This window comes from Eptatretus burgeri, chromosome 2 (genome assembly GCF_056783735.1).
Source record: "Eptatretus burgeri isolate ZD-2024b chromosome 2, Ebu_testis_v1, whole genome shotgun sequence".
NCBI lineage: Eukaryota > Metazoa > Chordata > Myxini > Myxiniformes > Myxinidae > Eptatretus > Eptatretus burgeri.
This window is the reverse complement of record NC_140962.1, coordinates 136,632,350-136,650,669: the sequence shown is the minus strand read 5'-3', so window position 1 is coordinate 136,650,669 and position 18,320 is coordinate 136,632,350. Positions and strand designations below refer to the sequence as shown.

The following is an 18,320-nucleotide window of genomic DNA, read 5'->3' as shown; positions in this document are numbered from 1 at the left end:
TGATTGCAAGATGAAGCCACCTGTAATTTACCACTCACAAAATCCACAGGTGCTGAAAGGCTTCTCAAAGGATCACCTCCCAGTATACTGGCTAACAGAAAAGATTGGATAACAGGGTACTTTGCTCTAATTAGCTGACCACCTGTGCTGTCCCTGAGTGGAAGGACTACTGTGCTCGTAAGAACATAGCATTTAAAATACTTCTCGTGATTTGCAATGTACCTGCACACCAAAATTACCATGAAGACCTGACACCAGAGGTCAAGGTTTTGTTCTTGCCTCCTCACACCACATCAATCAAACAGCCACTAGATCAGGGTGTCATTGCAGCATTTAAAGCATATTACCTACGCCGCATATTCAAGCAACTGATTGACGCAACTGATGGTGAAGGCAAACCAGCAATAAGTTTCGGAAAAGTTACAATATCCTCAATGCAGTTGATATCATCGGGGAGTCGTGGAGGGAGGAGACAGAGAATTGCTTTATCGGGGTCTGGAGCATCCTTTGGCTGGAGGTTGCCAACAACTTCAAGGGTTTTGCTGCTGTGGTCCCCAGAGTGCATCAATACATTAAAGGTCTGGCCGAGCAAGCTGGTTTTGATGATGTTGAAGTGGATGATGTGCGGGAGTTGTTGGAGTGTGACAGTGACAGTAAAGGACTGAGCAACGACAGTGACAGTACCTGAAAGCACTCAAGAGTCAGCGGGCAGAGGAAGACTCGCCGGCATTGGAATCTTCCACAGTGAGAGTTTTTACAACAAAGAGACTTGCTGAGGCCTTTCACTATTTTGAGAAGGCCATGGAAATTCTGAGTGAGGACATAAGCAGAGAGCATAATGCTAACGTGTGCAAGCAAGTCAATATTGCTCTCAAGTGCTACAAGGAACTCTACAAAGAAAAATTGAAAAATGCAAGATAAGAAGACAATCATTGGATACTTTTTTCATCTCCAAGAAAAAGTACAACTATAACCTCAATCAAAGGTATACCAGTATATATATAAATTGTCAACTGGTATACCTGCTTGCCTACCTCCCTCCCTTTTGGAAATTTGTCAAACAAAGAACTTTGTGGTTTTTGTGGCATACATTGACGTTTCTTAACGTCATATGTGTATGAGTTCCCTTACAGGGAGCTTCAGTGCAGAAGGCCATTTTGTCCATCAAACCTGTGCAATGCTAGCCAACCTATAGCTGTTTTTCTGTGTTCTATCCTTTTTATCTGCTGAGCATCAAGTAAGGAAGCAGCACTGCCATTTTAAAAGTCTATGTTGTGACTCGAGTCCAAACTGCCGATCTCCCAGAGTAAGAGAGGATGCTTGAACCATTATGCCACTATTGTGTATATCTTCTTTTATTATCCTTGGGGTGTAGAAAGGAGTCTTTTTATACTTATATAAGAGTTTATTTAAGATCCGAAACACCACCTGTACGTAAGCAGACTGCGATAGGATGTACGGAAGTCAGAACTGCGGGAATACAATATTGGATTGATTGCTGAGTGACTGTGACCAAGCCAGTTGAGTGAAATAAAGACTAGTTCAGACACACAATTATGACAAAGGGCCTTAATTATGTTCACCATGAAAAAAGGGAGCCAACAAATTACGAATACTCCCATGACAAAACCTAGAGTCTTTAATGCACGGTGATCAGCTTTGGTCCTTATCTTTAACGAATTTGTGGTTGCATCCATAGTTGTGGAGGATTTTTTGATTGTTTCAGCCTATATTGGGATGAGAAACAAGAGAGGAACGGGAAAGGGGAAGAGGAATAAGAAGGTTGAGGAAATTTCAAATGATTATTCAGGAGACACCAACAGTTACTGATTATTACAGTTCAACAAAACACAAATTTTAACAACTTGAGTTATTCATGAGATCTAATATCTGTTGTAGAAGGTGCTTCAAAAGTCCAGAATCATGACATATTTTCAGTTTATTTAATTATTTTTTTCGATGATACCTTTGAGGTGGATAAGACGTCATGGACCAATAGAATGGCCTCCTGATGGATCAGATTTAACACCACTTGACTTTTTCTTTGGGGACACCTGAAATCGATGGTTTATACCACAATAGCATGTACTAGTGAAGATATAAAGAGTGAAATCGGAAACGAATGTGCTAAAATCGATGTCATTGTTAAGAAACCTACATTTCAGAATTGATAGGTGCATGCATGGCAGTGGCTTACAATTTGAGCAACTATTATAATGATATTGTAAAATAAATATCGCTATGATTCCAGACTTTTGAAAGACCCTGTATTTCATTTCATGCCTTTGTTTGAAAAAAAAAAACAAAACAAAACAAAAGTAAACCACAAGTGCTAAAAATCACGACTTGGAAAATTTGTAGCACGGATGGAAAGCAGTTAGTTAATATGTTCATGCCCTGAATACTATGAATGATAGTATTAAAAATGATGAATGTTTAAATTGCACCCTGCTGCAATTGACAAGACCATTTAGACAAACCAACATACTGTACAACTTTGAATATTCAAGAAAAATTAAAAACATTCAAAACATGGCATCAAATGAATTGGAGCCAATTAAGTGAAACACACAACTTGCTCGAAGTATGTCTGCCTCCTCCATTCCTAAATTCGTGAATCTCTAACTGTTTCATCCATTGATTAGTGTGTTTTTTTTAAACGTAATTATATGAAGTGGAAGTGAAGATAAACTTACAAATAATTTTAAGTGTTTGTGTGCTTGTTTGTTACTCTTTCACGGCCGAACCGTAGCACCTAGAGGCCCAAATTCTGGGTGTAAGTAGTTCAGAATCTGGCCAAGGTTTAGCTACTGCATGTTGGCTTTCAAGGCCGTTATAAAGTGTATATTGGGATGCAGGGTCAGGCAGCACTGCCACTGGCCCACAAGCAAAAGGTAGCCATGATGCCAATAACTCCATAACCTTTCAATGTCCAACATGTTCCGAAACCCCTGCCGGGAAAAACTTGCCACCATGAGGGTAATAACACCACACGTTTTCAATGCACAGCATGTGCTGGAACCTCGACTTCGTATTTTTTCTAATTCAGCACAGGGTACCCAGACTAGTAATTGAAAAAATGGACAACTCATTTTTTTCAATTAGCATTTTTTGCTTTACCTCAAAATATTAATTTGAAATCTCAATCTGACCACCTACTGTATCTTCTTATCTTACATTTCTATTTCCAAAATGGAGGAAGCAGCTCACCTGGTGCAAGGCCACAAGTAGCACACGTACGTACACAAACACCATAAGTGCAAGTGGCACGTAGAATGAAGTTACAGACATGCCAATAATGTATGATGGTTTGGTGACGAAATGACACATCTCTGGGTTCTCATAGCATGCAGCCACCTGGTAGAATGAAACAAATGCAAAAGTTTCATAAAGATGGTGCATTATTGAGATGAGTTGGTCAGCATTCCTTTTATTGGTCAAAAGGGAAAATTGGGGTGAAAGGAAAAAAAAATAGTATCCCGTGGTGGTTATTGCCACATGTGAATTTTAAAATGTCTCTTGCCAAGAAAATATAATGCCTGTGGCAACACAAATAACCAAAAGGTCCTCCAGATAAACGATCTTCCGATGGGCGGTGCACACATTGATGCCCCACCTGCAAAACACCAGAATGGCAGTTTACAGCTGGGTTGAGATTCGACTGCAGGCAAGATGGCTAAGAGGCGAGTGCACATACTGTACCTCGAGGCTATCCTGACAGCCCGAACATGTTCTAAAGTGAAATATAAATAGACGATGAACAAGATGATATCTGTGAACTCTTTTCAGCATTTTTGAAGGTATTTCAAACCAGATAAGACTTGAAAATCAAACCTTTGGCTTGAAATTTGTGGTACTCAATAGGATTTCAAAACACGAGCATTAACCTGTGGGTGCTTGCATTCCAAGAAAGAATTTGAAGATAAAATGAGATCAATGGTCAACCTGGAGGTTCAGTTACAATATGAAAAAAATGAATCTTTTATAACATGTAGTTGCTGCTGTCGTTATTTGTGTCCTCCTCCTCATGTACTTCAGTATGTTTTTCATTGCCTAGAGAAGTATTACGATATATAATTTTGTATGTTCCCTCCGTGTCCATATAAATGGTCCCTGCTCTCATTATAATAAATGTTACCATTGGAACCGCTGCATTAAGCTCCCATTTCTTCTTCTTTTTCGTCAATACAGAAAGAGGGCTTTTACAACATGCATATTTGTTATTAATCGGACCCGATCTTTTTGTTCCAAGTTAATCTGGTATTGGTTTTCCAACCAAGTAAATCAATTATTATCTTTCCAAAAGTACTATTTTTTATTATTCTATGACAACAGGAACCGCTCGCTACTTTAAATCTCAAGATCCAGCTTCTTCTTCTTCTTCTTCTTCTTCTTCTTCTTCTTCTTCTTCTTCTTCTTCTTCTTCTTCTTCTTCTTCTTCTTCTTCTTCTTCGCGTGACATGCATGCACGGACGCATCTCCATTTAGTGAAAGATGTCATTTCACTTTTCACTAAAAAGGTGCTTTTCTGAATTGATGTTTGTGTTAATGAGAAATTTGTTATTTGTGAGCCATCAATACACGTTTTTGTGAACGTGAGTAATTCCACGAGCATGCAGGTTTGAAAGAAGGAATGAATCTGTTTGGCACGACCTTTGGAGCACCACTACCTCCATTTGGTGTAGTTATCAATCGATATTTAACGTTTCAGTAGATCTCCAACATATATCACCAAACAATCCAAGTATCTTTAGGTTTTCGTCACTCGTTCTCACTGCATTTTAGAATTCAGAGAATTTAATTGCGTAAATACCTCTTTATAGACACAAATATCAGTCTGACACTTACGTTTGAGCTATCTAGTCTGGGTTCAATTACTGACCCAACTTTCAACCGTCGGATTGGTGTTTCACAGGCAGCACTTTGCATCACAAGATGCACCTTCGTTCAGATGGATGTTAAACTGGGTGTCCCATCTGTTGGCATTAGTTGGTGGGGGATAAAGATCCTACGGTATCTTCCGTAAAGAGGATGCCAGCTATCTTCAGCATCCTGAACAGGCCTTGCCAATGAGTTCCCGAAAGACTTGGGATAAAAATTTCCCTCATGGGCGACCCCAGAAAAAGTAAGAATAATTGGGCGATTAAAGTGGTAGTACAGCAGCAGACTCAGATTATTACATCCCTTTTATATAAATTACTGGACTGGTTGGATTAATTTTCATTCATAGGCAACGCAATAGTTGTTCCGCTCTTCCATGAGCTACGATACCTGTGTAAAACGCCTCTAGTTATTTGCCACCCAAGGTGGATGGAGGTTGTTTTCACCCCTGTTTGTTTGTCTGTCTGTCTGATTGTGAGCAGGATATGTCGAAAAGTTGTAGATGGATTCAGACGAAACTTGGTGGACAGCTTAGGTGTGTGACAAGGACGAATTGATTAGATTTTGGTGCAGATCTGGATTCGGTGGTTCAAACCCTGGCCGAGTCATGGCAAAGACGTTTTTCAATGGTAGGTGCTGCTTCCTTGCTTGATGTTCAGCATTAAAAGGATAGAGTATGGACAAACAATGGTGGGGAGGCAATGGCAAACCACCCAGTATAACCCTTGCCAAGAAACTGCTTCGGTTGCACCAACGTGATATAAGGAGTATGATACATCAACATAAAGAAAACCGTCTAAGTATGCTGTATATAATTAGTAAAGAAACATCTATCGAAACTTATATGTTTATGAATATAAAACATCAGTTTCCTGGACTGTTTTGAGTATATATCTCATTCCAAGAACGTTTTGAACTCAGATAACTTTTTTTAATGCTCCATGTGTGTTGTTGTAACTTGTACTATTAGAACCTAATTAGAATCACACAATACTCTTTGTGAGCATTCCAAATAAAAGCAATTTACAGCCAAATTTTTTGCCAAAGGTCTTATTTTATTTATTGTAGTTTGCTGAAGTTAGACAAATTGTTGGTTGATCTATATTTGTTGTCCCAGTTTTAAAAAGTATGCAATCCTTTGTAGAATGCATATAACTATACCTCTGAACTTATCTCCGATGTCCCATACTTTGTTACAAAGCGTCAGTGATGCCAAAGCAGTTTCTTGGCGAGGGTTATGTTGGGTGGCTCGACATTGCCTTCACAGCAGTAGTTATGGTAGCAACTTGGAATTTGTTCATAGTGCCGGCGATAGCTCGCCTACTTTTCGCGAAGGATGCCGTGCAACATTCACCAACCAATACCTGCAGATGGGATGCCTTGTTTTAACATTCATCCGAGGGACGGCAAACACATCAATTAATCACTCTGGTCGGGATTCAAGATTAGTTGGGATTCAAACCCAGTTGAGACAGCTTATAAGCGAGTGTGCGTAACTCTCGGCCAGCCCGCATATGCTTATACATTACATAAAACTCATCCCAATTATTCACGAGATTTTCCTTCAGGACTCGGGACTGGAAATGAAAAGTGCTATGTCATAAATTGATTGATAAATTCATTGATAATTGGGGCATTAAAGTAGTAGCAACAGCAGCAGTTTTAGTCTCGAGATATGAATCCCAAAGATTGCTTCATCCCTTTTATTTAAATAACTGGACTGTTTGGATTAGTTTTTATTCATAGGCAACACGATAGTTGTTCTGCTTCATTCATATCAAAAACTTGATTCATAACAAGAGAAGTAGAAAATTGGTCACATTACCCTGGGCCCATCGATTATCCACCAATCCATTTGGATTGGAAGGAAACAAATGGTGGCAGAGACGATCCAGATGATCACAATTGCAACCCGGGCACGACGCCTGGTCATCAGTGTTAGGTAGCGCAGTGGAGTCATCACAGCCATGTAACGGTCTACGGCGATGGCACACAGACTCTGAATACTTGTTGTGACACATAGCCAGTCAATGGAGTAAAGGATCTTGCTCGGCCAGCGACTCAAACCCTCGGAGCCTGGGAACATGAGAGGGACACTGGTCGGGACTACAATCACTCCTACAATGAGATCTGCACATGCGAGGGATGCAATGAACATGCTCGAAATATCACGTTTGAGCTTCGGAGATGTCATGAGGGCCATAAGAACCAGAAGATTCCCCATTGCAATGACAAAGGATAATATAATGACCATCACACCAAGAATGATGTTTTCCTGACCGTCGCCTGTAAACCCCTGATTATCCGAATTGTTCATCTCCTATGAATCTTCATTTATATGGCCTTGTGTTTAACACCTTTACCACTGCATGTTAAGCAGAAAGAGTAATCGTAATAAAGAAATCCACTCATTGGTCTACCACTCGCTGTTCGTATCGGCTCACTGCTCTCCACATCATCCATTTAAAAGCCTCGCTGTGGATTGTAGGGTAACCTATTAATGGCAGCGTCTCAGAGCAATTAGGAGAGAAAGAAAATGACAGCAATCAAGAATATGGCTTCATGGAGATCCCATTGGGAGGAGACGTCATGATCAAGGAAAGTCGATCGCAGAACAATGCTGAGCTAATGGCATGAGTTCATAATGAACGTTTACTTCCAGTAATTATGAGTGTATGGCTAACCAAAGAGCATGTATAGTAGACATATTTTGGGGAAGGAATGCAACATATTAAAGAACAGAACAAGAAAGACATCATTCAGAGCCCAATACTTGCAAAATCCCTGAAACAGCTTAGGTGGAACATGTCTTTCAATCCATATAACTATACGTGGAACATGTCTTTCACAGCCGAATTTTTCCCAACACGTGGAACAACACGTGGAACATGTCTTACAATCCAGACAAATCTCACACTCTCACTATGTCTCTTCGAAAGGACCGTTTAGAAAACCCCCCCATCCACTTTCTCAACAATCCTCTGGAAGAAGTCTTTTCTTTCAAGCTTCTGGGTCTCACTATCTGCCATGACCTTTCCTGGAAAAGTCACATTTCCAACCTCGCCTCAAAAGCCAGTCGCTGACTGGGAATCCTCCGTCGTGCAAAGTCCTTCCTCGGCCCTCTTGAGCTCCTGACCACTTACAAAGCTTTTGTCCGTAGCCTGATGGAGTACTGCTCTCCCCTCTGGGCTGGTGCTCCTGCCTCCCACCTTTCTCGGCTTCACGCTGTCGAAACCAGGGCATTTAAGATCATCGGCATCTCCCGCAATGAAGCTGAGTCTTTGGGCCTCTCACTCAATCACCGCAGGTTGGTCGGTGGTCTTTCTGTCTTCTACCGACTCCTCTCCAGCCTTTCCCCCCCCTGCTCTCTCTGCGATTTGTCCCCACCACATTTCCACCGGGCGCTCAAGGTCCGCCAACAACCCCCTTCTGGTAAAACTACCAAAATCACGAATCACTGCTCATCTTCACTCTTTCATTCCTCTTTTTTCCCGCCTTTGGAATAAACTTCCTCACTCTATTCTTTCCCATTCTTCCCTCCAGGCTTTCAAAACAGCTGTTCACCACCACCTCTTATCTTCCCCCATCCAAATCCTCGATCTTTTCTACCCCTGATAATCCATCCAAGCCCACTTCCTTCAATTCCCCTGCTTTCCTTCCTGAAAGTCCCTGTAATGTCCATCTTCTCTTCGCCATGTTCCCTGTCCCATCCCCATCCCTCTCCCTTCCACAGTTCACCTGTGTCTGTTCCCCACTGTCTTGTCCCTTCCACTCCCGCCCCTCTTGTCTCATGCCTCCTTGCTGTGAGTTGTGTGTTAGCTCTCATACGAGCCTCGACCAAGGTATACAAAAAAAAAAAAAAAATTGACCATAAAAATAATTGGTAGTTAAATTCAGTGACCTGAAATATAAATCCTCTTCAAATTTCAAGTCAATCAGCTGAAAATTATTGATTTTAGCAATTTTACCTTAGTTGTTGACTTTTGGCCTTTTGGCTTATGTTGACCTCAAAAATAATTATTGGTGGTTGAATTAATTCTACCCGATGTGCAAATCCTCTTCAAATTTCAAGTCATCATCATCATCATCATCATCATCATCATCATCATCATCATCATCGTTTTACGGCCATTTCCATGCTTGCATGTGTAAGCCGTGATTCACTGAATGACTGCTTTCCAGGCTGACCGATCCCTTGCTAGCCCTCTTGTCCTCTTCAAATTTCAATGAGATTAAAATTGATTTTAGAAACTGAACAAAGTTGTTGACCTTTGAACTATATTGACCCTTTGACCGCAATCAATAAATAGGCTTCTTGCTTATGACCAACTTGCTTATGAGCGAAACAATGAGCAAAGGAGACCCATCCGTGCTACGGAGACGTTGCCGATGGTCCCAACGCTATACATGATGCCTGGTGTTGGTTTAATGGTTGGGGTGGTGGGCTTGGGATCCTAGGATCCCGAGTTTAAATCCCACTCGGCTGTTGAATTAATACTAGGTGGGGTTGACTCTGCCTGTCATCCTTCCGAGGTAGGCAAAATGAGTACCAGCTTGCTGGTATCCTGTGTAAGAGTAGCGACCCATCCAGGTTTTTACCCAATAGCTAAGGAGACTGCTGAGGCAGCACCAATGCTCTGCACATAGTATGGTCCCAATGGATGGATGGATGGTATACATGCCCCTCTATTTTGGTGATGAGATAGAAACACAGTGTACAGTGTTCAACATAAGGCATTGTTTTGTTCCATGTGAATTCTGTCCTTTTATCGACGTGAATAATGGCGTTCACTCTTTGGTGCCTCAGTCATAGAAGTGTTTAGCCAGTTGCCGTTGCTGTACCAACAAATGCCGTGCATCAGCTGGAACTTATGGTTCCAGTGCCTGGTCCCGACATGGCAATTGTTCTCTGAGCCTCCTGATCATAAGCAGTTGTGCTTGGGGTTATGGAAAACCTGACAGTAGCGTGTTCTGGTGGGACTAACATCAAATTGGTATTGTTGCCACCCTCAAGGGCTTTTCTGAGAACTTGCTTGATGGTCTTTATGGCGCATTCAGATTTTCCATCAGAATGAGGACATGTAGGACATGAGGTCGTAACCTTGTACCCCCATTCCTGGATGAATTTCCTGAACTCCAGATTGGCAAATGGCATGTTTTCCGCAAATATCTCCTTAGGTATGCCATGTCGAGCAAAACAGACTTCTGATCATTAACAATATGTTTTGCAATGTGCCAACAAATGCATATGATGTCAGGATACTTGGACAAATAGTCCACAATCTGGAGGAAATGCTTCCCAGACAAGAGTAAAATGTCCACTCCTCATTTCCGCCACAGCCCAGCAGCAGATCATGTGGCAATACTGACTGTTTGCTGTTAGCTGGTTTGTACTTGGTGCATATGTAGCACATTTGGCAGCAAGACTTTATGTACCTGGATATCCTGGTTGATACTGGACCAATAGACAACGTGGCATGCTCTGGCTTTGCATTTCTCTTGTCCAAAATAGTCTTTGTGCATTGTTTCGAGAATGTCATACCTGTGTGCAGTAGGAATTACCAAAAGCTCACCAGCAAAAATCATACTATTTGCAATTTGCAGCTCATCTCTGAGATTCCAAAATGGTCTGATGGACACAGGCCGGTTGGCTTGGTGGACTGGCCAGCCATTCAGAATGTAGCCAAACAGTTGACTGGAAGGATGGTCAATCGCTGATGTAACCACCACTGAATGTCCTCAAAGATGGAGCTGTACATTGGTATTGGACCATCCGGTGCCCTTGACAAAGTGCCTGGAATGTACATCAGATTCCCAGGAATGTATTTGGCAACCACGTCATAATAGTACTGCAGCATAGCAAACCAATTGTTCGACTTTTCATAAAAGCACCAAAATTGGTACATATGTTGACTAATGTATTCTGAACAATTATGGATATGGAGCCACTCGAGATTTTGCCTTGGTCAGCTTTGGCGGCCATTTTGGAAAATGGCCGCCATTCTACTTTAACAACATGGGATATGTCATTGTTATTCTCTTTGTAGGTTTCTCAGAGGTGATAAATACTCCATGTGATGTGCATTTACAAAGGAAAACAATACAAATGTCATTTGTGTTGATTTATTATATTTCCAACCATTGTATTGGGGGAAAAATGGTCATTTTTATGGGAAAATCCATTTTCGCACACAGCATCAGTGACAGGTTCAGAAGTATTTTGTTGTGGTGGTGGTGGTAGTGGTGGAAGTGGTGTTGTAATTGGTAATATTGGTGTAGTAGTAGTAGTAGTAAGTAGTATTAGTGTGGTAACAAGGTGTTTTGTGTCTTTGCAGAATATGGAGTGATAATCATCAGGAGCGGAGTCAACACGAGCGGGAGTGACCATGTCAAAGAAGTTCCAGCTAGTGCATTCTTCCATGGACCGTGCGTCTGTTGGCCCATCCAACACAAACTGGGAACTGTGTGCCATATGCCAGGAGGACACAGCAGAGTCCCTTGTTTGCCCAGAAAATACGAAACGCCTAAACACAGGGAGTGGGTACAAGACACTGGCCAGGAATCTGATGCAGTTTGGAGAGTTGGGCTTACTACCCAGAATGCTGCAGCTAGATAGACTCGATTAAGGAGAGGGCATCAAGGCCGCACTGGTTGCTCACAAAGCTGTCTATCATAAACGATACATGCTTCGTTTTAATACAACAAAGTTGCAAAGAGCACAGAAGAGCCCAGCAGGAGGCAGCTCATCTGGTGAAGGCAATGCCGTGCCAGGAAAGCGCACCAGGTCACTCAGTGCAGAATCAAGTACCTCTAGTCAACCCTCATGCTTCTTCTGTAGACAGTCTGGTGTGGACACCTTACATGAAGCCACCACCTTCAAGATTAATCAGCGTGTGCAGCAGTGTGCAAAACAAATTGGAGACCACGAACTGCTGGCATGGCTCAGCATGGGTGATATGCGAGCTCTTGATGTCAAGTATCATTCCAAGTGTTTAATGTCTCTCTACAATCGCGCAAAGTCCTCTGTCAATGCTGAAGACAAGACTGGTCATGAAAGTGTGGTCTCCGGAATTGTGCTGGCAGAACTTGCCCTTTACATTGAAGATAGTCACCTGGAAGAGGACACATCTCCTGTATTCAGACTTGCCGACCTAGCAAACCTGTACGCGAACAGAATGGAGCATTTTGGAGTTCCCTTGGACACGAGAGTGAATACGACAAGGCTGAAAGAACGCCTATTAGCCCAGCTCCCAGGCCTACGGGTACAGAGCAAAGGACGAGATGTCCTGTTGGCATTTGATGAGGACATTGGCGAGGGGCTTGGCAAAGCCTGCGAGCTGGACTGTGACAGTGAATTAGTTCACCTCGCTCGAGCTTCACAGATAGTTCGTCGATACATGTTTGAGGAAGCCAACTCATTCACTGGCTCATTCAAGGAAGGCTGCCAGCAGGAGGCTGTGCCACCTCTGCTACTTTCACTGGTAAATATGGTGCTGCATGGACCCTCCATCAAGAATCAATTTGATGCTCCTTCAAGACAGGCAGCTTTGTCCATTGCACAGCTCCTGAAATTCAACGGTGCCAAGCATCGCCAGAAGCAGAAAAGAAGCACCTCTCCTGTTGGTACAAAGACACAAGAACATCCAGCTGTCAGACATGCCACATCTCAAGAAACTCCTCTGCCAATGTACATTGGCCTGATGCTGCGCGCTGAGACACGCAAGAGGGAACTAGTGGACAAGCTCTTCAGTTGTGGTCTCAGCATCTTATACGACCGTGTCCTGTGCCTTTCTGCAGAGATGGGAAACCGGGCGTGTCAGATGTTCCAAACAGAACAAGTGGTCTGCCCGCCAACCCTGCGTGGTAGTGTGTTCACGACCGCAGCTGTGGACAACATCGACCACAACCCTAGTTCCACAACAACAAAGGATTCGTTCCATGGAACAGGGATCTCTCTCCTGCAACACCCAGTGTGTGCAGATGGAGGAGTGGAATGTGGGATTGTCATCACTGGCAGGCCTGCTGTATCAAGGACTGCTGATCATCGGTGTGTCCTGGTAGAATGGTAGTAGACAGTAAACCGTAGCCGCTTCAAAGTGAAGTGTGCAATAATTTGACTACATTTTCTGAGTTTGTCATTATCACGATTATCAGTTCCCTTTTCAAAATAGAGTAATGTAATCTATAATGCAATTTGTGTTGATTCCAACCCCATTGAATGTGATGAATATCATTTGACTCTTGTTCTCCAGGCAATAATGGGTACTTTTCAGCGAAAAGTTTCAGGAGAGCAGCAATTTACAAATCAAATAATGGCTTTTTCACCGAAAATACCGGCTCATAATATTTGAATACGCCTTTTCCTGGTCAATTTACTGAATTTTACACTTTCCTTATATCTACCACCAATACAATAAGAAAATAAGAGGATATAGCCAATTTCGCTAAAGTAGAATGGCAGCCATTTTGGAAAATGTTCGCCGAAGCTGACCAAGGCACAATCTCGGGTGGCTCCATATCTAGAATTGTTCGGAATACATTATTCTACATGTGTACCAATTTTGGTGCTTTTATGCAAATTTGAACAATTGATCTGAAATATCAGACTACGCTGCAGGACCATAACGCATAAGTAAAAGCTTCATCAACTGAAGCTGAGGTGAAGCTCCGTGCAGTTGTTTCTTGACGAGAGTCTGATGGATACAGAAGGAGACTCTAAGGAGGGTAAAACTGGAAACTTGGAAGGAGGATGGCTTGGGTGGGGGTTAAAGAGGGTAGAAAAGATCATTGTTTTGGATTGGGGATGATCTGAGATGGTGGTGAACAGCTGTCTTGGAGACCTGGAGGGAAGAATGAGATTGAAGAGAATGTGGAAGATGGTTTCACAGGTGCAAAAAAAGAAAGAATGATTGTAGGTGAGCAGTGATCCTGAATTTAGGTAGTTTCGCCAGAAGGAGGTTAATGCCCTGGCGGGGGGGGGGGGCATAATTCCCAACTTGATTGAGTACCGCTGTCCTCCCTTGGCTAGCTCCCCTGCCTCACACCTTGCTCAGCTTGACAGTTTGGAACCCAAGGCCTTCAAGATTATTGGAATCTCCGACGATGAAGCTGAGTCTATGGGTTTAAAACTTTTCCATCGCAGAGAGGTCGCTGGACTTCGTCTTCTCCGCCTCCTTTCTGGTCTTGTACTGTTTTCCCTTTCCATGCTCTAGCCCCTTCCCCTCCAACCCCAGCTATCTCTAGGGTGCATGTGATCTACCATCAACCCCCTTCTGGTGAAACCTCCAAAATCCAGAATTACTGCTCACTTCCACTTCATCGGTTCTCTTTTTCTCCCACCTGTAGAACCAACTTTCACATTCCCTTTCAACTTTCACAATGAGGAGCACCTCATTAGCATATGCCACCCAAACTACATTCAAACTTCGCAGCATTCTCCAACAGAACATCACCTCAGACCTTCGTCGTACTTGAACACCAATGCTATAACATTTCTATAACCACAACACATTTATAAAATCCCGACATCAATCCAAGCTCGCTTCCTTTCACCATTATCCGTCACAACCGCAACAATGCTTCAACCACCTTGCCATAACTCACCGCTACGATACTTCAACCACCTCACCACTTCTACGAATGCCACAACCAGTCACCAACACTGCCCTTTGGAGGTAGCGGGGAACAATGGGCACCACGTACATTGCAGGTGCTTATACTTGGGATGTTCTGGCATGTAGCTTGAAGTGCAAGTGTGCGCTAGAACCCGTTAAACATCATAGGGATAGCCCGAGCACTCTGCTCAATTACGCCCCCCCATTTGGTGTCCAGCACATGTTCATGGCTGGGGAGCGCCACCGGATACCCTCGCTCCATGTTCATGTCAGAGATGAGTCACGTGGCAAGGCGCAGAAGCGAATGAGGCTGTTTCCAGTGCCAGGTCCTCATATTGACAGGGCCAACACTTGGGGAAGAGTCTGTGCACCAATGGGGGTGCTGGGAAAGTCCTACCACCTGTCCTGATCTACCTTTCGGCTCCTCCATTGCCAAACAACTATAAAGCCAGCTGCGGGAGTGATCACACACGTTTTTGGCTTTTGGCTTGGTGGGTGGTACGAGATGGAAGGTGGAGCTGAACAGGCGATTGGAGCTCGTGGAAAGGAGCAGGTGGAGTGGAGTGCTAAGTGGGTGAGCTGAGTGGGTGAGCGCATTCATTGGGACCAAGCCAAAACACATTTACATGTACAGACTTCCTCACACATCATTAGGACTATCTTCTCACACGTTCTGTCTCTTGTTTTCCATCTTGTCTGCTGTGGACGCAAAAGAGCAATCGGCGAGGGCAAGTCCCGAACAACCGCTCCTTTGAGAGTGATCCCACAGACATGCACCTCTTTCAATTTTCTTCTCTACACCTTACCCGCATTCCACCTGCACCTCATCTGACCATGCACCATTAGATATCCTCAGTTTTCTCCCTTCAACCCCCTCCCCCTCTTAAGCAACTGGAAAGTGTGTGTTTGTCGACCACGCAAGGTATTCAAGAGATCGCACACCTCATACTGTTTCTCATCTTTCTTTGCTCTCTAACCTACCTCAGGGAATGAATCTGATGGTGCCTGTCATACTAATACAAGTTAAGATGGTAGAAGTTCTTAATAATGGGGTAAATTCTGCACTGTGCTTTGTTTCTTTGTAAATATTTGCACATCCTTTTGCCTTATCTACTTGTAGTAAACCTGCTTGTGTTATAAATGTACCCAGCTCGGCACGTCTTTTCCTCCATTGGTCCAGTGTAGTCCTCACGTAGTGTAGCCGGGAAGTTCTGCCCCACATGATATGCTCTTGATCAGCCAGTGTGTACTTGCAGCTCTGTTCGGCTGCATCTAATCTGGTAAGTTAACTAGAGTACACATTGAGGGCATGCAACCCCCCTTGGTGCAGCTGTCCACACGTAAGGTATCACGTGAGGTAGTGTAAAGAATTATATATAAGTAGTAGATTAATGGGGCTTCTGAGACATCCATGCAAATGAATGGGGAAAATGGGGAAAACTATGAATTGAAACCTGAAAACCCCTAAACAGGAGACCGATTCCTCCCCCCCCATACAAATGAATGGGGGAACCTTTCTGACTCAAGACCCATCAGGTCAAAAGAGAAGAATGATTTTCTCTCCCCCCTCTGACCTCTGACTCTCGGTCCATGGGGTCAAAAGAGGAGATCGATCTCTTGCCCATTACTTACTCCACTCAAAGAGTGATCCAATAAATATTTGTCCATGTTCTATTCGAGGTAATAAATTAATTTTCCGATAACATTCATCACCATCGAGTATGTTCACAAATATTATTTTAGAACTTAGTTCTTGGTCGAAATATCCTTGTTGAGCAGAGATAAAATGATAAACTTCTCTTAATGCTCTTGCTTGACCACCTTCTGAGCCTCAGATTATTTTTGCATAAGCCACGCCCACTTTTCAAAACCCCACACACTATTACTAAGCCCCACCCTCTTTTGTGAGGACCACCTACTCTTACATCATTTCCAGTTAATCTCTGACTCACAAACAATTCATTAGTAAATTCTAGAATGTTCTATTTAGAAAATTTCTGGACGAACGCCTGGGCTTGTCCAGGGAATTTCCAAAGGAAACCACACCTTCCAGGCTTTCTATATAAAGGCTTGAAACCCAGACTGAATTTAAACATATTTTTACTTTTACTGAGAATGGACTGCTGTGCTGAGCTTGAGTGGGATGACTTTGGAGTTCCTTGGAGTTCTACTACTTGTATGGAACTAAACCTTCAAGTTGATGAACTGGATTCAAACCTCTTATCGATTGAGGTAAGATTTTATTTTCCTATTTACAGAGTTATATTTAAGCATATAATAATTTAATAATTAAATGACAATACATTTATATTTTCTCTCACAGGAAATTGTATCAGAAATACAAAATGAAAATACTGCTTTTTCCACAACTTGGGCCGAAATTGTTGGTTTGGTTGAAGACCTTATGAGCGACCAAGACCCACAGAACGAGCTCGATCTTGATGACCCAACCAAAGAGTTATACCTTGGAGACCCGCAAAATCCTGAAAAAGAGTTTTACATCAATGGTACTCATTGCGAGTTATCAAGACAATACCCACTGAACAAGTTATACCTTGATGAACCAGAATATAAGTTTTACCTCGGAGACTCACAAATTTTGAAAAAAAATCAGTAAATGAGTTCTGCCTTGATGGTTTAAATAACTACCTTGGAGACTCGGGAAAAGGGTTCTGCCAAGATGGTTCTAAATATGGAACCTACCTTGGAGACACACAAATTTTGAAAAAAAAAAAAAATCAGTAAATGAGTTATCCTTGGTGGTTTAAATATGAAACCTACCTCGGAGACCTCACAAATTTTGAAAAAAAAACTGTAAATGAGTTCTGCCTTGATGGTTTAAATAACTACCTTGGAGACTCAGGAAAAGGGTTCTGCCAAGATGGTTCTAAATATAGAACCTACCTTGGAGACTCAAAATTTTGAGAAAAAAAAAAATCAGGAAATGAGTTATCCCTTGGAGACTTTGTAAGTTGGTTTTATTTTGGAGACTTGAAATGTGGGTTCTGGCTTGATAACTCACAATGTGATACATATCTTGGAAACTCAACAGGAATGTGGTTATACCTTGGAGACTTGGAAAGTTGGGTTTATTTTGGAGACTTGAAATGTGGTTTCTACCAAGAAGACTCTTGGGGATCTTAACCTATCGATGTAGTTCTTTGTTGGATGGTGCTTGATGAGAGCAATATCAAGAAAGTTCTGGGAAGAAAGTGCAGGAAATTTCTTGCTCCCCTTTTCTACTTCAACAAACTTGAAAGCCTTAAAAGACAGAATTGGAAGAAGCGAAAAAAAAAATAAAAAATATATATTGTTAGTTCTGGGAAGAAGATGCAGGAAGGTTCTTACTCCACCTTTCTACTTCATCAAACTTGAAAGCCTTAAAAGACAGAATTGGAAGAGAAAAAAAAACATAAAAATATATATATACAGAGCTCCCTCACCTATCGCGGTTAATACGTTCCAGACCCACCCGCAATAGGTGAAAATCCGCGAAATAGAAACCACATATTAATTTAATTATTTAAATATATTTAAACACATTTTAAACGTATTTTAAACCATTATGCAGCATCCACACACTCTTATTAAGCTTCTCCACACACATTTAATCAGTTATTTTTTTTAAAAAATATAAAAAATTTCATCGGAAATGTGACTTCATGGGGCTGCAAAGCCGAAGACTAAAAATAATTTTTAAAATACTATATTGTAATATAAAATATAAAAAAACGTATTATGGGTACTGACCTATGAAGATATGACGATGATGATGATGATAGCTGTGCAGCACTGATGACAATGAAGATGACGATGATGAGATAA

At 42.2% G+C, this 18,320-nt stretch overlaps 2 protein-coding genes across 5 annotated transcripts in view; one reads left to right on the top strand and one right to left on the bottom strand.

The window, feature by feature from the left end:
* LOC147033234 (beta-2 adrenergic receptor-like) overlaps nt 1-18,320 on the bottom strand; it is a 69,315-nt gene that overhangs the window by 198 nt on the left and 50,797 nt on the right. For all 4 annotated transcript variants that reach the window (XR_015055498.1, XR_015055499.1, XM_085871386.1 and 1 more), the window contains 3 exons: nt 6,707-6,957; nt 3,211-3,357; nt 1-1,727 (listed from right to left, as the gene is read on the bottom strand). The exon at nt 1-1,727 is cut by the window's left edge and continues 198 nt beyond it. Coding sequence is in view for 2 of the 4 variants with exons in the window: in XM_085871386.1 (XP_085727512.1) it covers nt 1,410-1,727; nt 3,211-3,357; nt 6,707-6,957 (716 nt within the window). In the remaining 2 variants the exon portion in view is untranslated. The remainder of the gene's footprint in view (nt 1,728-3,210; nt 3,358-6,706; nt 6,958-18,320) is intronic.
* On the top strand, nt 10,831-13,497 carry LOC147033235 (uncharacterized). The gene has a single exon (XM_085871380.1). It carries the CDS (start codon nt 11,565-11,567, stop codon nt 12,948-12,950), a length of 1,386 nt encoding a protein of 461 aa, XP_085727506.1. The 5' UTR covers nt 10,831-11,564; the 3' UTR covers nt 12,951-13,497.